The sequence below is a fragment of the Tigriopus californicus genome, chromosome 8, assembly GCF_007210705.1.
Source record: "Tigriopus californicus strain San Diego chromosome 8, Tcal_SD_v2.1, whole genome shotgun sequence".
Lineage (NCBI taxonomy): Eukaryota > Metazoa > Arthropoda > Copepoda > Harpacticoida > Harpacticidae > Tigriopus > Tigriopus californicus.
In genome coordinates, this window is record NC_081447.1 from 12,306,759 (window position 1) to 12,322,074 (window position 15,316).

The 15,316-nt window shown below is 40.3% G+C and overlaps 1 protein-coding gene across 1 annotated transcript in view; it reads left to right on the forward strand.

Moving 5' to 3' along the window:
* LOC131884910 (uncharacterized) overlaps positions 1-15,316 on the forward strand; it is a 35,293-nt gene that overhangs the window by 13,948 nt on the left and 6,029 nt on the right. The window contains exons 6-7 of the mRNA XM_059232806.1: positions 4,690-4,874; positions 7,299-7,437. Of these exons, the coding sequence (XP_059088789.1) occupies positions 4,690-4,874; positions 7,299-7,437 (324 nt within the window). The remainder of the gene's footprint in view (positions 1-4,689; positions 4,875-7,298; positions 7,438-15,316) is intronic.

Below are 15,316 nucleotides of genomic sequence, written 5' to 3' on the forward strand. Positions count from 1 at the left end.
TTTTTTTTGATTTTTCACGGGCTTTTATGAGCGCTGCAGGGAATGCAATCTCAAGCACTAGTAACATTAAAGGTTATAATTCGTCTATTCAGTACCTTTCAATCTTTATGGAATATTTAAGATACCCTGAGAATGAAAGATTATTTCAGCTTCGAAATATATCATTGCACACAAATTTTAAACTTGATTTCAGAAATGTTGTCTGACGTTATGCGTGACTATTTTGACAAGCATGCAAAACCAGGGAATATTATTTTATCATAATTTTGCGACATTACAGATCTATTTTTATTACGAATCTTGGTCATATCATGTCGTATGAATAAATATAAAAGGTGGTCTATAGGCATTGTACAAACATTGTTGATGTGTAAGAAGAAAAATGTTGCTGTAGTAACGGCAATAAAATGGTTGACTAGAAAGTGTGATGTATAGATCTTGAACAGAAGTTCCCTTTTAGACGAAAAAGTGTTTTAAATTGAGAGAACACATAAGAAGTTGCCAAAAGTAGAAAAAAATTGTGATATGTGCAAAAATAGGTGAGAAAGTGCAAAATAGTTGAAATATTGCAAAAAATAATTCTTGTATTTTTCGTTGTGTGTTACATGGGTGTCTGAATAATTGGGAATTGCCATTTATCCACGCAAATAGTTTTTCTTCTTGAAGTGCTGAGATTCCAATCCCAGTAGCGGTAAGGATGTTTGGAAAAAGATAAGTTTAGTCTTTCACGGCTCTTTAGTAAAACGTAATAACTTCCAAACGTGATCAGTTTATAACTCATACATGTTTAGGTTTAGGTTTAGCAGTTTCTTTCTGATTTTGTAAGGTAGTATTCTTAGCTCCAGATCGTTATGCATAGTTCTTTAGTTTGATTGTATTGTTCTTTAACAATTAGAAGTTGTTGTTAGTGTTAGTATTTTGATTTTATTTTTGTTTGATCAGTTTGTTCAGTTTTTTCTGTTCTTTTGTATTCTTTACCTATTTTATGTTCTTGATTCCTAGTTTTCCTAGTCCTTTACTTCTTGTTTACTATCTCCATCTTAGATTTGTATGTTAGGTTTGATGAGAGGAAGTTTATTCCTATTTTGCTTTGTTGTCCTATATCTGAAGACAAGATTGCATAGCGTTTTAGTCTTCCTCTTTTTCCTACTCTCTTGATTTTGCTGCTGATTGATAGTTCCTCTTCGTTCATGATGGAAGCTACCATAAGAATGGTCAATAAAAAGGATAGACAATGCTTGGACTTGGTCTTGGCAGAGAAGGATGCTTCCGTAGCCCTAAATCATTGAGGCTATAGTTGCTTGGTTCAATGAAACCAGGGTGCTGCTTGATGAACAGGCTCATCCAGTAGTTGAGAAATGGACTAATTTGACTAATGTAGAGGTTAAAGTGGTATCCCCTCTTGAAATAGAGCACGAAAAGACAGTTGTCGAGAAAACAGTCTGTCCTGTTTTCCGAAACCAGCCATGTCCTGATGAAGGAAAAGGCTGTCAGTTTGACCACCCTAAATGGTGTCAAAAGCTTCTCAAGTTCGACCTTGATAAGGGCAATGGGAAGAAGGGATGTTCTAAGGAGGATTGTCCTTTGTTCCACCGTCAGTCCATGAGACATATAACGTGCCCTAACGTGCGGTGTACCACTTCGAGGGGACACAAAGGAGGCAAAGGTATAGACAAGCTCAAGTTTTTAGTCTTAAAGCTGAACCTATTCCTAAACCTAATCCCAACCCAACCTCCTACCTCCCCGTCTAGCTTCCTACCTCCTATTGCTACCACGTCCCATTCTCTCTCCCAATTCGCTTCCCTTCCCTTAAATACCTAATCCACCCTTATTCTTATTAAACCATTCTCCCTAATATTCCTTGTCCCCCCCTGTTCCCAAAATACGTTCCTATTCAAATGTAGCTGTCCAACCCATTCCCCAAACCCAACCATCCCCATTCGCTCATGCTTTGCCTCCAGTAGTACCCTAGCTTTGTAGATATGCGGGATTTTTTTACGGTTGGAGAGCATGGGCCAACATATTGTGAACTCGATCCGTCGAAAGAAAGGCGGTAAAGGGGCTACATTTGCACGTGCATTGTCAGTTTTCTTAAAAAAAGAAGAATCAAAGGTTAAGATTTTTCAAGAATTAGCCATTGAGAGAGAAATTTCATTCATCTCTCTAACAGAAACCTGGCTTCGATCAGGGATCCCAGATGAAGATCTGGTTATAGCTTGTTTCAACTTAGTTCGTTGTGATAAGGCACGTCCTGATAATTCCATTTCCCATATGGGGGTGTATGCCTTTATGTTAGGAATGATTTGCACATTAGTTATGTACAAATGTCGAATGGAGAAGTAGAGGTCTTAGTTTGTCATATCAGAGGGCTTAGTCTGTCCTTTGGAACAATGTATAGGGTCCCGTCATGTTATGTGATTCACAGGAAATGAGTTGGAGCACGCAGTTTACTCGAAGGTTTTCTTTGTAGGGGACTTTAATTTTCCGGCTAACGTTTTAGAGAGGGAGGCTAGTCCCAATTGGTATACTGCCATTTCGAAATCGACATCTCGGTCGTTCGAAAAGCTGGAAGAATTTTCGATCTTGATAAATTTCTTCCAGTATCTTGGTGTCGCCACCAGAGATGGACTTAATCAGGGACTTAGAAATCCTTGACTTAATTTTTTCTTATGGCCCTTGCTGTGAAAGCTTCGTGACTGACTTTATTCTCGACTAGTATGGCTTTTATATACATGACTTGATTAGCTTAAATGAGTAAGAACATCTATTCAGAACAATCCTGATCTGATCCAATATGTCCATGTGTCAGATCATTATGTGCTTGAGATAGGGTCAACAATTACTCAAAAGCCGGTGTGCTCTATGTAGAGTAAGACCAACAAGAAAGGTCAGTTTGGCAAATTACAAGTTCAACAACATAAAATAAAAACACATGACATACCCTAAAATTGGGATAAAAGCATTGAAAGACGCAAAAAGTGAAAGAATACATGAACAAACAAGGATAATATATATATATAGTGCTACAATATTAGAGATAAGAAGAAGAGAAAGCTGAAAAGCAGAAGTGTCTTACATTACGCAGCCACGCGACCACTTACGCTATACCACACAACACACTGAGACCGGCCGTTTGATCAAGATCAGGAGCATCAAAACCTACGACTGCTCTCGTCTAAAGACTGAGCGGATTGCTTGGAGTTGGCCAAACTGCAAGGTCCATAGGTGAGATTGTACAGAAGAAGGATGGTCCTCATGCCCTTTCGGCCCCCAATAGAGTCTTATCACAAAACACACTCTTATATAAAGCTATGTCTTGGCTTTTGTAAAACCTTGGTATTCTTGGTAATATGAAGTTCATACCCAGATATATCACAAAAGGCAATATCTCTATAATAGCATGGGCCATGAGTTTATTCTCAACGTTATCTTGATCAGAGCTTTACCCTACGAGCAAATGAGGAAGGTATGTTAATGCCATTGAATATTTTTATTCAGAGTAGAAATCAGCCGCCATGACGGCAATAATCCATCTTTTCTTGCGGTGTTTCCCCACTCTGATATGGCAATGACAAACACTGGTGTTGACAAGTCCCAATTTTGGCCACTTTTCCCACCAGGTTCTTCATCCATTTGACCGCAGCCTCTGCGTATCCATTGCTCTCGTGGTGGTGTGGAGAGGAGAGATCGTGTCAAATGCCCAACAGACTGCAAACGTCTGAAAATCGCTTAGATTTGAACTGCGGGTCACATCGGATGCCAGTCTCCTAGCTGTTCCCATGAACATACTCCACTGAATCATAAGTAGGGCAGGCCAAAACTTGCATCCTGCAAATTGTGCAATTATTATGCAATTCCAGAACGAATGATGATTTTCAAGAATTCTGGTCAATTTCAGGGAAAAATTTGAAATTTTATTACTTAATTTTTTTCCAGTCTTTTTGAAAAAAGTACACGTTGGTATGAAATAGATTACAGACATATTACCAACCACCTGCTGTTGTATTCCATACATCTTAAAAAGCTCTTTAATCTTTGCAATTTTTTGAAGATACTCTATTTCAAATGTTGGAACTCAATTTTGTTTGAGTAATGAACTACTTCCTCAAAAATCATACATATCTTGAAATGCTTTTATGATTCATGGGTTAAATCATGCCTTTAAATGCATTCGGTGAGTGTCCCAATGCAGAGATCAACTTCAGTCTCAATGACCGACGAGGTATCACATGCGAAGTTAGGGTGAAGGTTAACCCTGGACAATGCGAATAACCTCGCACTTTGAAATCAAATTTCGCATTGTTTAGAGCCCCTACCTAAGACAATTTACTGCCTGGCAATATAGGGCGTTTTTAAACAACTATTGATTGACCCACTTTCTAGTTTCTAATATGATTTAGATTCATTTCTTCAAATTACACCTGACTCTAGTCATAATAGAAGGACAATCTTCCACAGGAGGTGAAGCTTCCTAAAGAACGATTTTCTGGGGCGATCTACCTTGACCTATTTTCGACCTCTATCTTGAAAACGTTACCGCTCTCGTCTGATTTTAAGTCGGTCGATACAACTTCTATTGAAATCACTTTTGTGGATCCAAGTCTGGCGTCTCATTGAAATTTTGAGTAATTTTTCCACGCTATACATATTTGATTCATTCAGACATCTTTTTTTCTAATCCCTTTCCAGTCACCCATTTATCCAACCAATGCTACACAATATGTTTCCGTCAGGAGCACGACAAATGCGGCATTTGTTTCACGCCGGTAAATGATGGGACCATTGCTCCGGGTTCGTTTGGCCTTTCCATTAGCTCAGACGCTGCCTCTGCAACCGGGGTTCAAGACTCGAAGTGCAGCGAGGATTACCTGCAGGTAAAATGACTTGGATTTGATTGACGTGTAAAGACGAGTAGAAGGGAAATCAGATTTATTCCGATTCACGGGAAGAAAACACAATTATAATAATAATTTTTCATTTACCGTACATAGACGGATGTCTTGAATGGATTCATGGCACAGATATATTTACAAAATCATTCGAAAGTGAATCTGATCAGTAATTGAGTTTGAATTTGCTGATCGATGATACTCGGGTATCGAAGGTTGGTCTGGAATGTTTTGGAGGAAGTCATCCAGGTCCTCGTTGAATTTGGGGGAGAGGATTTTTTTCAACATAGATGACTCGAAGGGAGGAGGGCAGTTTGTTGTAGAGTCTTGGGCCTCTCTCAAGAAATATGTGGCGCATGATTGATTTAGCAGTCGCATTCTTGTTGTAGCTCCAATGAGGTTGGATACATGTAAATCGTTCATTGTCTCGTTGGACGAAATTAATGTCCGTGCTATGGGACAGCTCGTGGATACATTTAAAAGTATGTAACATGGCATACCGTTTGTGTCTCTTTTGCACACGTTACAGGCGTAGATGCTGAAGTCGATCCCAGTAGGAGAGCTTAGATATTCTAGCGACTTGCCGAGTGAAGCGCCGGAGAATACTCTCCATTTTGATTAGTTCGCCAACAAGATATGGGCTCCAAATTAATGAGGCCTAGTCCAGATGGGGTTGTACGATGGATTTGTAGATGGTAACCATAGCTAATCTATCCCTGGTCTTGAAGGTGCGTAAGGCCCAGCCTACCATCTGAGCAGCTTTAGTTACCTTCTCGCTGAGGCGAACATTGAATTTTCCATCATCCTGAAGAGTAATACCAAGGTCTTTCAAGATGCAAGAAAAAATTTCAATCTCAGCTCCCTCATTATCTAAGTAATGTGGAGGGAAAGCCGATGAGCCATATGACATGATCTGGAATTTGGATCATTTCGTTTCATGTAGCTCTCGTCGACCCATTTGTATTATTAAAGTCCTCTTGGAGAAGGGAGCAATCTTGGCCATTTCTACTAACGATGGATGAGCTTGGAGTCGTCAGCATAAGACGAGATCATGCAATTCTTCACCTGGCCAGGTAAAGGTGAGATGTATACGATAAAAAGTGTTGGCCCGAGTTTCGTGCCCTGCGGAATGCCTGAAATGATCTTAACTGGGTCGCTGTAGATATGGTAGACGACGTCTAGTATATCATGGCTTGTCATTATTGCTCGCAGATGTTCCAAGTGCTCAATGAGTTGGGTAATTGCACTCATTTTAGACAAGAAACCGTGTTGATGATTTGGGATTTGACCACTTTGGATTAGATGGTCCAATAGAAACTCTTTAACCACTTTATCATACACTTTGGCCAGATTTGATGTCAATGAGATGAGACGGTAACTCTTTGGGAGGGAGGGATTCCCACCCTTGAAGATTGGAGTGATGTGGCCCATTTTTAGTGATTCGGGGAAAACACCATGGTTGACGGACTTCTTGATTTGAGTGGTCAGAGCTCGAATTAATTCAGGTGCGCATTCCTTGAGAAAGGCTGCGGTTATACCATCAGGTCCGGCTGAGCTGGATCGGTTTAGGGAACCTATAGCCCTGAGAACACTTTCTGCTGTGATGTTAAAGGGAGAATCATCCAAGGGTTGGGACAGCAGATCGATGAGCGGTATGGCACGAAGGGTGGAAAACGCATTTTTGTACTGCTCGCTGAGTGTGATTGCTTTGCTCAACTCGTCATTTAGGATGTCACCATCTACGATGAAAGGACCAACTTTGGCAGTAAACTTGCGCCCGAGGTTGGCATAGGCATAAAAAGCCTTTTGAGTGGACTTCCGTTGCCCCAGAGCCGCCAATTCCCGGTCTTGTCCCTCGACATTTATAAACGCCTTGATCTGCTTATCAAGTTCAGCCGAGCCTTTGAAAATACTGGGTGATCTCGGGCCAATCATTTTGAGGCAATTTTAGCAAATAATCAGTCAGGATCCAACTAGGAGAGGTGTTGAGCTTTAACCCACAATCTCATCAAGTTCTCCCGAATGAAGCAAAACTCTCAACTTTACATGTTCCGCCCAGATCCTGTTCGTAGTCAAATCATCATCTTTACTAGCTAGACTTATTAGTGTTGGGGCGAGTCCAACAAAAGTCAGACTCGCCCATGTCCTTCAATTTTTTTACTTTTTTGCCGGACTCGAATCTGGCAGAGGACTCTCGTGGTTAATAAGGTCAGTTCTAACAAAACGACTCGTCTCGCGAAGTTCTTTGTTTAAATAGACATCTTTTTGACAAGTCCGGACTCGAGTCCTGCCAATTTCTTCAAAATCGAGTAAAATACTTGAGTGCACTCGAACTCACGTCCGGACTTGCTCCAGCACCAACAATTAAACAGAAGAAATACATTCATGTTGACGTTTATGTACTTCTAGATTCCTGGCGCCGAACGAGGGTCCACATTTGAGGTGGGCTCCACCAGTGCTATATTTCATTCAAGAATTTGCGGCAGATTTTTCACACATTCCGACGCCAGCGGTGTGGGCGGCACGGACAACTCAGAATCAATTTGCAGTAAGTACGCACGGTGGTACCCATAACGCATTAAGAGATTTCGCTCAAATTCCTACCAAGACTTCTAGTTGCGTTTTTCCTTGTTAAACTATCACAAGGAGCAACTTTGGGATAAAATGCATCATCAAAAGTAGCTTTGATAAATATATTAATTCACTGAAAAACTATAAGGAAATAGTTTTTTTAAACGAATTTAATAGATGTTGGGAGTGTTAGATACCTTTTTCAATTGAAGTAGAACGTAAATCCAAAGAACAGATGGTGAGATATTACACTTCAAATGTTGTATTGGAATCAAATTTGACCACAAAGTGCTCCAGTTGTGCCTAATAGCAATTGTCATGAAATGTGCAACGCTTTCTCACTGTCTCATACATAAACAAATAAATAAATAGGCTTTGCTATTTTAAAGCATGCAGAAAATGTTAAAAATAGTTTCAAAGTATCAATCAAATCTTACTTGAGATGAACATTTCACAATGTTAACTATTTTACTGGATTTTACAGAAGTATTTACGAAAATGAAAGAATATAATTCATTGTTATGACGAGTAACATATTGATGTACGCCTCACGGAATATGCTTTTCTTTGTTTATTTGCCGGGTCGTACATCGGACGATTCATCTGCGCAACTGGTAAATTGCAAAATAAAAAAAAACTCTTAAGTTGGAGCTATATAAATACAAGGACGCTAAAGAGTATAGAGTATAAGAGTGTAAGAGTATATAGAGTCCCTGATAAATATGACCAACATTTATAAAAAGATCACTGTAATATGTGAATATGACGATTATTACTATGCCAGAATGTTATTTCTAGCAATCTCAGCAAAATAGGGAACTATTTTGGCAATCTTCCCTTGAACTTGTTAAGGCAAATGGATGAATGTCTGACCCAGATCAAATAAGAGAAAAAAATCGTCAGAACAAGGTTCCGTGAGACATATTGCGAAATTCTGGAGAAAGCTGGAGTTTCACATTTAAACTTCAAATTTCAACCATATCTGAACCGATCAATCAGAGTCTGAAACCACCCCCAAGCCAGTGCCAATTTTTAACTCGAATACGGCCTGATCTACAAAGTTAGCGCTCAGTCATTTGCAGGCTTGGAGATAAAAAACGGTACGTTAAGACATCATGCTGTACATGATTATCAAATTTTGGGAAGTACCCAAACACGAAAAACTTGATTGTTTTTTCGTAGTGTGATTCTAGATGAGATAAAAAAGTGCATCCGTAAAAATGCTTATAAGCATAAGATTTCAAAAAACCTATTTCATGGAAATAAGGAATTTACTTAGATACCAATTGAAAAGAATTAATATATGACCTATTGATTAGAGTTAAATTTATTTGTGATTTTGTGATTAATGAGCCTCTTTCTATTTGTTCTTGCTTCAAAATACCTCTGATGTATTTGATTTCAATGACCAAATCAGAAATACAATTTTAAAAGTCACAAGATTTTTTCATTTAATTCAAGATATCAATTTATTTTTTGGGTCAAAAGAGCTCAAAATGCCATATTGCCTTATTTAAAACACATTTTTTTAATTTAAATTTTAGGGAATATGTATTGCAAGTACAACAAAGCCAAATAGCTTAGTTTTCAGTGCAATGAGGGCTTTCAAGTTCGAGTCACTACCCAGCGTCATCTAACGCTGGATTCTTGGAAAGCGGTCTTCCTAAATTGCCAAATTTGACATGAAATGGGGCACCCCCACGTGGTTTCGTGAAGGCATTTTTTGAAATGCGACAGTATTAAATTTTTCCCAGTCGCATTTCAAGATGTGCGTTCACGAAACTATCTGACATTCGTAGTACGTGCAACTAGAGACCTGGTCAGAGACGCACGAGGTTTGACAAGTGGCTCCACTTCGAAAAAGTAAGCGATCAGATGAACCAAAAGTTTCCAAACAGATTTTGAACTGATGCGCTTTGTAAGAAAGAGTACTGTCATGACAAGCACCAGTGAATATTTTTTTCAAGGACACTTCAAAATTTTACTCAAAGACAAGCTGATACATGGATATGGCATTTTAGATTATTAAAAATAGTTTTGTTTCTTGCTAAATAATTTCTGAACCCAATTTTAATAAGATTAGATTGCAAACATATTTCATTAGATTATTCAAATTAACATTATGGCATGTGAACTTTCTGAGTCTCTCAAGTCCCTTATAGTTGCCAATTTAATTTGTTTAATATGGTTGTACTTTCTTTTTTAAAGTGCTTTAGTCCAAATTGACACTGGCAACATACAAGCAATCAGCGTGACAGCTATATTTTATTGAGAAATACTGTACTGATGCAATTCTAATGGCAAAAGACACTTTAATGTTGTAGAATATGTTGGTTGAACCCAAGGTGAATCAGATTTGTCATAAATCATTCAAAACTTTGCCTTCTTATGCCATGCAAACACGTTAGGTCTTTTTGGAAGTGACTGACTCCCTGTTGAGAAAGTTTCCAAACAAAGCCCATGTTCGTTGACAATTGACAGCCAATCAGATCGCTCGAATTTGATGACGTATACTCAACCTCGCGGGTCTCTGCATCCAGGGTCCCTAGGTGCAACTGGGTACAAATCGCATCTCAAAATATGCACTCACGAAACCATGCGGGGATGCCCCATTCCAAATACTTGGCATTGATTGAACTCCTATTTTGTCAAAGGATTATTGAGCTACAATCTATCACCACTTAATCAAACCAATATGTTGAAACACTGTCACAGTTTAGAAAACAATGCAGCTTTTAGAAGATTTTAGCATTGATTTGGAAATGGGGGTCCTGTGCGACCCTTGATTCGACACATATAGGCTAGTCAAGTAAACGCGTTCATGGACAACTGATGTCATTCCATGGAGTAAAATCAAAGACAACATGCCCAGCCAAACCGCACTGCGCATGCATTGGATTTTGACATGTTTTCATTTTACATGCTTGTCTAGGCAATTAGCATTGTGATATTGAGCCAATTTGATAGTGCGTTCACTGATTAATACCAAACATGCTCGTTTAGTAGGGTTTTGTAACACAACTCGCTCAAAATCACTCGAATATTGAAAATTCAATGGGCGAATGGTGCGAGTTGACGGTGATGTTTGTCTTAGCTCCCTCTCCCCAAAATGCCCAAAATCAGGGTGCCGGACCACATTTTTCATTCAATTTCGTTTACTTGACATCCCCTATTGTGGTCACATTAGGCTGTCACATGACATTCTTGAACACCTTGCCATATATGTGAGTTGCAACCTGCTCATATTTTCTAGAATGTGTGGAACAGTTTTTGGTGACGTCGGCATAACTGTTGAACACAAGTTTGAGCATGACCAAACCAAGAAAATTGGAACGAGTACATTTATCTAATCCACCATGCTTTTGGTTTTAATGCGCTTACGAATGAGTAAAGTACAAGTGTAGATAGGACCAGATAAACAACATGTGATTATTGTCTTAATAACTCGAAATAACGCGTCTTAACCCTTCAACTCCTGTGTACTGATCCGGAAAGGCAGCTGTTTAGCTTAAAGGACCTTAGGTTGGGCTCCCATCACTAGCAAAGGAGGGTACATGAGTAAAAATAATAAAACGCCTAACCAAGTGTCAAAACGTGACCTTGCCTTTCTAGGACACGAACAAAGGGTTGCTTCAAGACTCGTTCTTGACCTTTGATTGCTCGGCAGTACCTTCTGTTTTGCTCGAGTTGAGAACCCTAACTGATGTCCTTCAACCAGGAAATCACGACGACTTGTAGACTATTTGAAATCTGAAAAGTATGCCACAAGCTCTCTTAATTACGAAGTGCTGTTTTCTTCAGGTGAAAGGGTCAAATAATTGAAATAGCACAATACCACCGACTAAAGTTAAAAAATGACAAGTGGTAGTCACAAAATGTCCGATTGCATTCTAAGTGAAGTCTCTAATAAATCCTTCACGTAGTTTTGTACAACTTTTATTCACTGATGTAACTTGAATTGCATTTTATTCTTGGTTTATTTCAATTTGTAACATTCTAATCAATTAGTACATAGTAGCTATCAGAAGAAAACGCAGATGCTACACCTTCCCATGAGTCTGAAAGACTTAAAATCCATCATGTTTCACTTATTTCTTGGGTCGTCCTCTTCCTCTCAATAGTCCCAATTTCGAGTCTAGCTTGGCTTCGGCTGGCTTCAACAGGTTGACGTGAACTAATTTGGTTTTGCCTTGGTCTCCTTCAATTAGCTCATTGACTTCGCCGGCCAACGCCGTAATCCTGAAAGGTCCATACCATTGTTGTGCTAATTTCTTCGACACCCCCTTTCCATATTGAAATTTCTTCATGTACACCAAACTCCCAACTGAGTTTGGGAGGTTTTGGTCTTGAGTCTCCGGTCATATTCGTTCTTTCGTTTGATCGCCACATTCTTTAAGTGTTGACGTACACTCACTCGACAATCCATGATATGTTGATGTATCCCCTTGAAATCAACAACCCGGGGGTTCGTCAATTCCAACTTCACATCAATTGGTAATCGCAATTTGCGACCAAATAGAGCCTCATGCTTCGACATCCCTATGGCTGCATGTATCGTAGCCAGGTAAGCCATCAATGCACTAGACAAGACACTGGCCCAATCACTTTGAAATCTCTTGCGAATGATGGTACGGGAAGATCTCAAGAGATCCATCAGTGAACGATTAAACCGTTCCACTGGGTTTGCTTGTTGGTGATATGGCGTGATGCAGCGAGTTCTTGTCCCCAACTCGACCAGGAATTCCGTAAACACGCGTGACTCCCTATCTGACCATCGGTAAAGGACGACTTCATTGGGGACACCATACCTGGCAAAAATGTCCTCTCTGATCCACTCGACCAATACTGTTCCACCTAATGCCTGAACTGGTTTTGCTTCAGTCCATTTGGTAAATACATCCATTGCCACCAATATATACGTACTTGCAACAGCAGAAATTGGTAGTGGCCCAACGACGTTCACCCCTAAACTTGAACGCCGTTTTTGGAATGTCTTCCTCTTCCATTCCTATCTAGTAGTACCCTTGATTGCAACCTTGGCTCCCTTTAATTCTTCAATTGATTCATCAACCCGAGGCATAGGGAACGCAACGCATCTTTGCGCGAGACTTAGTTCAATTTCCGATAGTCAATTGCAATGCGTACTGTACATCACCGTTCTTTTTCTTTACCAAGACAATGAGGAGAACTCCATTCACTCTGGCTTTTTCTCAGCACTCCTTCTTTCTTCATCTTCTCGATATTTTCTTATTCGTCAGATGTATTAGCATTCGATGGTTTGGGACGCTAGTTGGAACACTTGTTCCCGTGCATATAGCATGTTTCACGATTTCACAATGCCCTAGCCCTTGTCACTTACGGATATTCTACCTTCAAATCTTGCACTGGCTTTGTTAGCTCTACTATTTCATTGCGTTTCAGCAGACCAATGTCTTCAACTAGGTCTCCTGCCTTGATCATGCTAGCCTCACGTATCCCCTGGTTGGTATTTAGTCCATTGATCTCGTTGGTCTTTGACCCGTTAGAGAGTTCTACGCTGGCTAAAAAAGCTACGTCCCCCTCTAAGCGACTCATTAATGGGAATCCTCCAATAATTACCCGTCCATCTTTAGCACTAACATTTGCTTCGTGTTGCAATAGAAAATCCATGCCTAACATGACACTGGTGACGTCCCCAACAAAGAAAGTGTGTTCGGCTTCCCAATCCCCAACCAGGCAACATCGTGTTCCATTTGTGGTCAAGTTCTTCCCAGAAGCAGTCCTGAACTTGCTTTGACAATCTGAATCGGGTCCGAACATGTCCATTGATACAAAGCTTGACGAGGCCCCTGTAACAATCAATGCCTCTACTTCGCTGCCTTCCGCCATCATCCTCGACATTGGTCTGAGCGAGATGGCTTTGACTTCCCCAACCCTGGTTTTCCTCAACGGACAATTCGGCAATAGATGATCAGTGCTTTTGCAGTTAAAGCAAGCCCTTCTTCCTCTTGGCGCACCAAAAGTCCCACCATTAGGTTCATGCTTCTTTCTTGGTTCAGTTTTCTTGTTTCCTTCTTTCTTTTGCTTCTCCCTCTCACTAGCTCCAAGTGTCTCGGCGACTCCTTCAGTCATCAACGCAATTTGGACGGCTTCTTCCCACTTCTTGGACCGGATATTCAGAACGGCCGACTTCAGGTGGCCTGGGAGACCATGTATAAAGCGATCCCGAGCGAATAGATCCTCATTGCTCTTGGCGAATCCAGGATAGGAGTCTTGTACGATCGACTTGCATTTCTTTGCAAATTCGTGAATCTTCTGCCGTCTCTCATAGACATATTCCAGAAAAAGGTCTGCACTGATGCTTCCCAAAAGCTTTCTTCAACTGGTATCAGCGCCTCTTTCATGGCGTTGAAACTACCAAACGTTGCTTCCCCAAGGTCGTCCAAGTCCCTCGATCCTATTTCAAGCAACCACGGAAAGATCTGTGCAGCCTGTCCATCAGACCACACGTTGGTCCTTGCAACCCGGTCAAAAAATCAAGTATATTCCCCAATGGAATCTTCCTTACGTTTGGGTTATGGACGAACCATGTTTCCTCCCTTTGGATTATCCATGAATTCCATCGAAGTTGTGTTCTCAGACGAGTTTGTTCGTTCCCAAGGCATTTCCAATGTAGCCTTCTGTCCTCAAGACCACAAAACAACGGCCAACGCACTTTTCAGTGCGATTTCTCTCCTCCTTTCTCAAGGACTCACCGCTGCCACCATGTAACTTGAACTGCTTTTTTTTTTTCAATTTGTAACTTTCTAATCAATTAGTACATTGTAGTTATCAGAAGTGAACGCAGAAGCTACACTGAGCATTTGGAAACAATCAACGCTCCAAAACTTCGACCGAAATGGCCCTTGTTGTGTAAACAGGACAGGAATCAGCATGTGAGATGTGAATCACAACCTTGTCACTTCAATGTGCTGAAAATAGGGAAGTCTAAATGCACCATAAGCCTAATGCATGGAGTACGTCAGTAGTGGAGAGGAAAGCTCGGTCGAAGTTTGAACGTCTTCTAAAGAGGTTTTGTAGAGCTATGCGTTACCTCCTGATCAGACTCATTCCAACTGAGAGAGTGCTTAATGTGCTCAATGAGTTCCATCTTCATGTTCAAGCACTCAATCAGGAGGTAACGCAAAATTAAACCGTCTTCTAGCGAGGTTTCAGAGAGCTTTCCTCTCCAGTACCAGTACTGCAAGTCTGATGGTGTATTTAGATGAGCAAAATTTTCAGCACATTTGAGTGACAAATCTGTGACTCACATCTCACACGCCTCACACATGTCTCGTTTACACTACAAAGGCCACTTCGATCGAAGTTTTTGAAACGTCCTCTACCTAACGCTTAGTGCTTCCAAATGATCAATGTAGAAAACTACATGAAAAATGCATTACAGACTTTTGAATGTTTTCTGCGGTTGGCAGCTTAATCGAGAAATTGGTCACAAAAGTTATCAACTAGTTGGTATTCACTGTAAGACCTTAATTTGGGCTGGTGGTTTGGTTGGTACTTGATAAATCGTCTGCCACTTTATGGCTAGAGTTGTATTTGTTTGCCTATTTTTATTTCTGCAGACTTCCTTACCGCTAACGGGATTGGAATCCCAGCAGTTCAAGACGAGAAGATTATTTATTATACTTGACTTTTATTCATCTATATTTTTTGATCGACCAACGAATTGGAGTTGGCTGATCTGGCTAATCCTTGAATATAAGGTTGATCCGGAATTTTAGTCAAAAACTTGTCCAAGTCTGACTTAAATCTTGCTACTGGATCAACGCCTACATAAACCCTACGAATATTTGAGGGCAGCAAATTGAACAATGAAG